At 39.4% G+C, this 1,593-nt stretch overlaps 1 protein-coding gene across 1 annotated transcript in view; it reads right to left on the bottom strand.

The window, feature by feature from the left end:
* LOC106530322 (serine/threonine-protein kinase N2) overlaps window positions 1–1,593 on the bottom strand; it is a gene marked incomplete at its 3' end in the record, with an annotated part of 82,665 nt that overhangs the window by 5,590 nt on the left and 75,482 nt on the right. The window contains 2 exon segments of the mRNA XM_014025918.1: window positions 747–873; window positions 996–1,159. Coding sequence (XP_013881372.1) covers window positions 747–873; window positions 996–1,159 — 291 coding nt within the window.

Raw genomic sequence — 1,593 nt, 5'->3', positions numbered from 1 at the left:
ATATATATATATATTTGTGTTGATAAGCCTGAGTGGTCTGTTGACAAATAATTGTTATGGGCAGGTTACAATATGAAAATGTTTGTCATAATCATGTCTTCTTATTATTTGACAGGAGTTTTACTTTTGAACTGTAAGTGTATTTAATTTAGTTATAGAGTAAGTTATAATAAATAGAATAATATTAAACCAAGATTTAGAATAATTATCATTTTGATCCGTACATAGGTAATGTCTGACTGGGCCTCGTGCCACTTTTTGTTCAACAAATTGAGGTCAAAAAGGTTAAGAACCCCTGCCATAGAGCACATCACAATTTCACATCAAATTTTCAACCCAAAGCAGGAAACAAACTAGATCAAACATTTAGATATATTTCAAAATGGTATGGGGTTCTAAGCATTAAAAGAGTGACTGAAGATCACAACAACCTGATTGACACACTGCCTGGGACACACGACGCATTAATCAAAGTGCCACTATTAGCTCATTGGTCCTGTCAGACCTAAACTCTACTTTTCTAACCTGAAGCCGTTTAAAAAGCAAGACATTGGTCATGAACTTCCTCTAATATCTCACTTGAAAAAGGCCAAAGCGTTCCTTTAATATCCACTGATCCATTCTTTTTCTAAAAGCATTGTGTTTATCAGCAGCAAACATAACAGCTGAAGCAACAGCTCATTAAATATTAGTTTGTAGGAACAGAACTCTGAACATCACCTTTCATTTCTGGAACAGTTTCATACCTGAACTTCATCCTTGTTGGCCAGCTTATGTTGTACAGGTGCTTCTCTAACGTCGTCAGGTTTGGGGTAATGTTTGGGTTCTGGTGTGGGCTCTTTGTCAAAATCCAGCTTGGTCACCAGAGGGTCACTGTGTTTGGACAAAGACGTGAGAATAAAGGAGAGCAGGACTAAGCAGTAGCTTCAATCTGTCCTTGTTGTTACTGCTTTTATGTCTAGATGTTCTGATCTGGTCCACGAGTATCTGATCACCTGCTGGGTGTGGGGGAACCAGGCAGGCTGCTCTGTCCCGTCTCTGGGACCTGAGGACTGAAGGAGTTGGAGCTGACTGTGGGGATGGCTCTCCTCACCAGCCGGCCCCAGGTGGCGATGTTGATGTTCATCTGGGGGGCTCGCAGGAAAGTCTTCCCTGATAAAAACACAAACGAAGCACAAATTCAGACGTTGATGCAGAAAAACAGTAAATGTGAGAATAACGAATATAAACTCAATAAGAAAAACTGATTGAATGGTTTCACTTTTCAAACTCTGGCTATAAAATAATCTAATATTCATAAAGTGTCATAAACCACAGTTTATACAAATACAAGTTTAATCTTGTGTGTGTATTTCTGCTACAGGGTGAGGACCATTTGCACGACAGTTACTATCAAAGTGAGATCTTTGATGTAAAGTGAGGACCTCTTCAATGTCCTCACTTTGTCTGCAGCTCTGCTGTGCTTTACTAGTTAGGTTTAGAGGTATGCTGTGGATTAAGTTCTGGTTCAGGTTAGTGAGTTTAAAATAACCATAAACAGAGGAGTGACGTTTGTGTGTGTGTGTGTGTGTGTGTGTGTGTGTGTGTGTGTGT

The sequence above is a fragment of the Austrofundulus limnaeus genome, unplaced genomic scaffold (assembly GCF_001266775.1).
Source record: "Austrofundulus limnaeus strain Quisiro unplaced genomic scaffold, Austrofundulus_limnaeus-1.0 Scaffold510, whole genome shotgun sequence".
NCBI lineage: Eukaryota > Metazoa > Chordata > Actinopteri > Cyprinodontiformes > Rivulidae > Austrofundulus > Austrofundulus limnaeus.
This window is presented reverse-complemented; position numbering and strand designations above follow the sequence as displayed.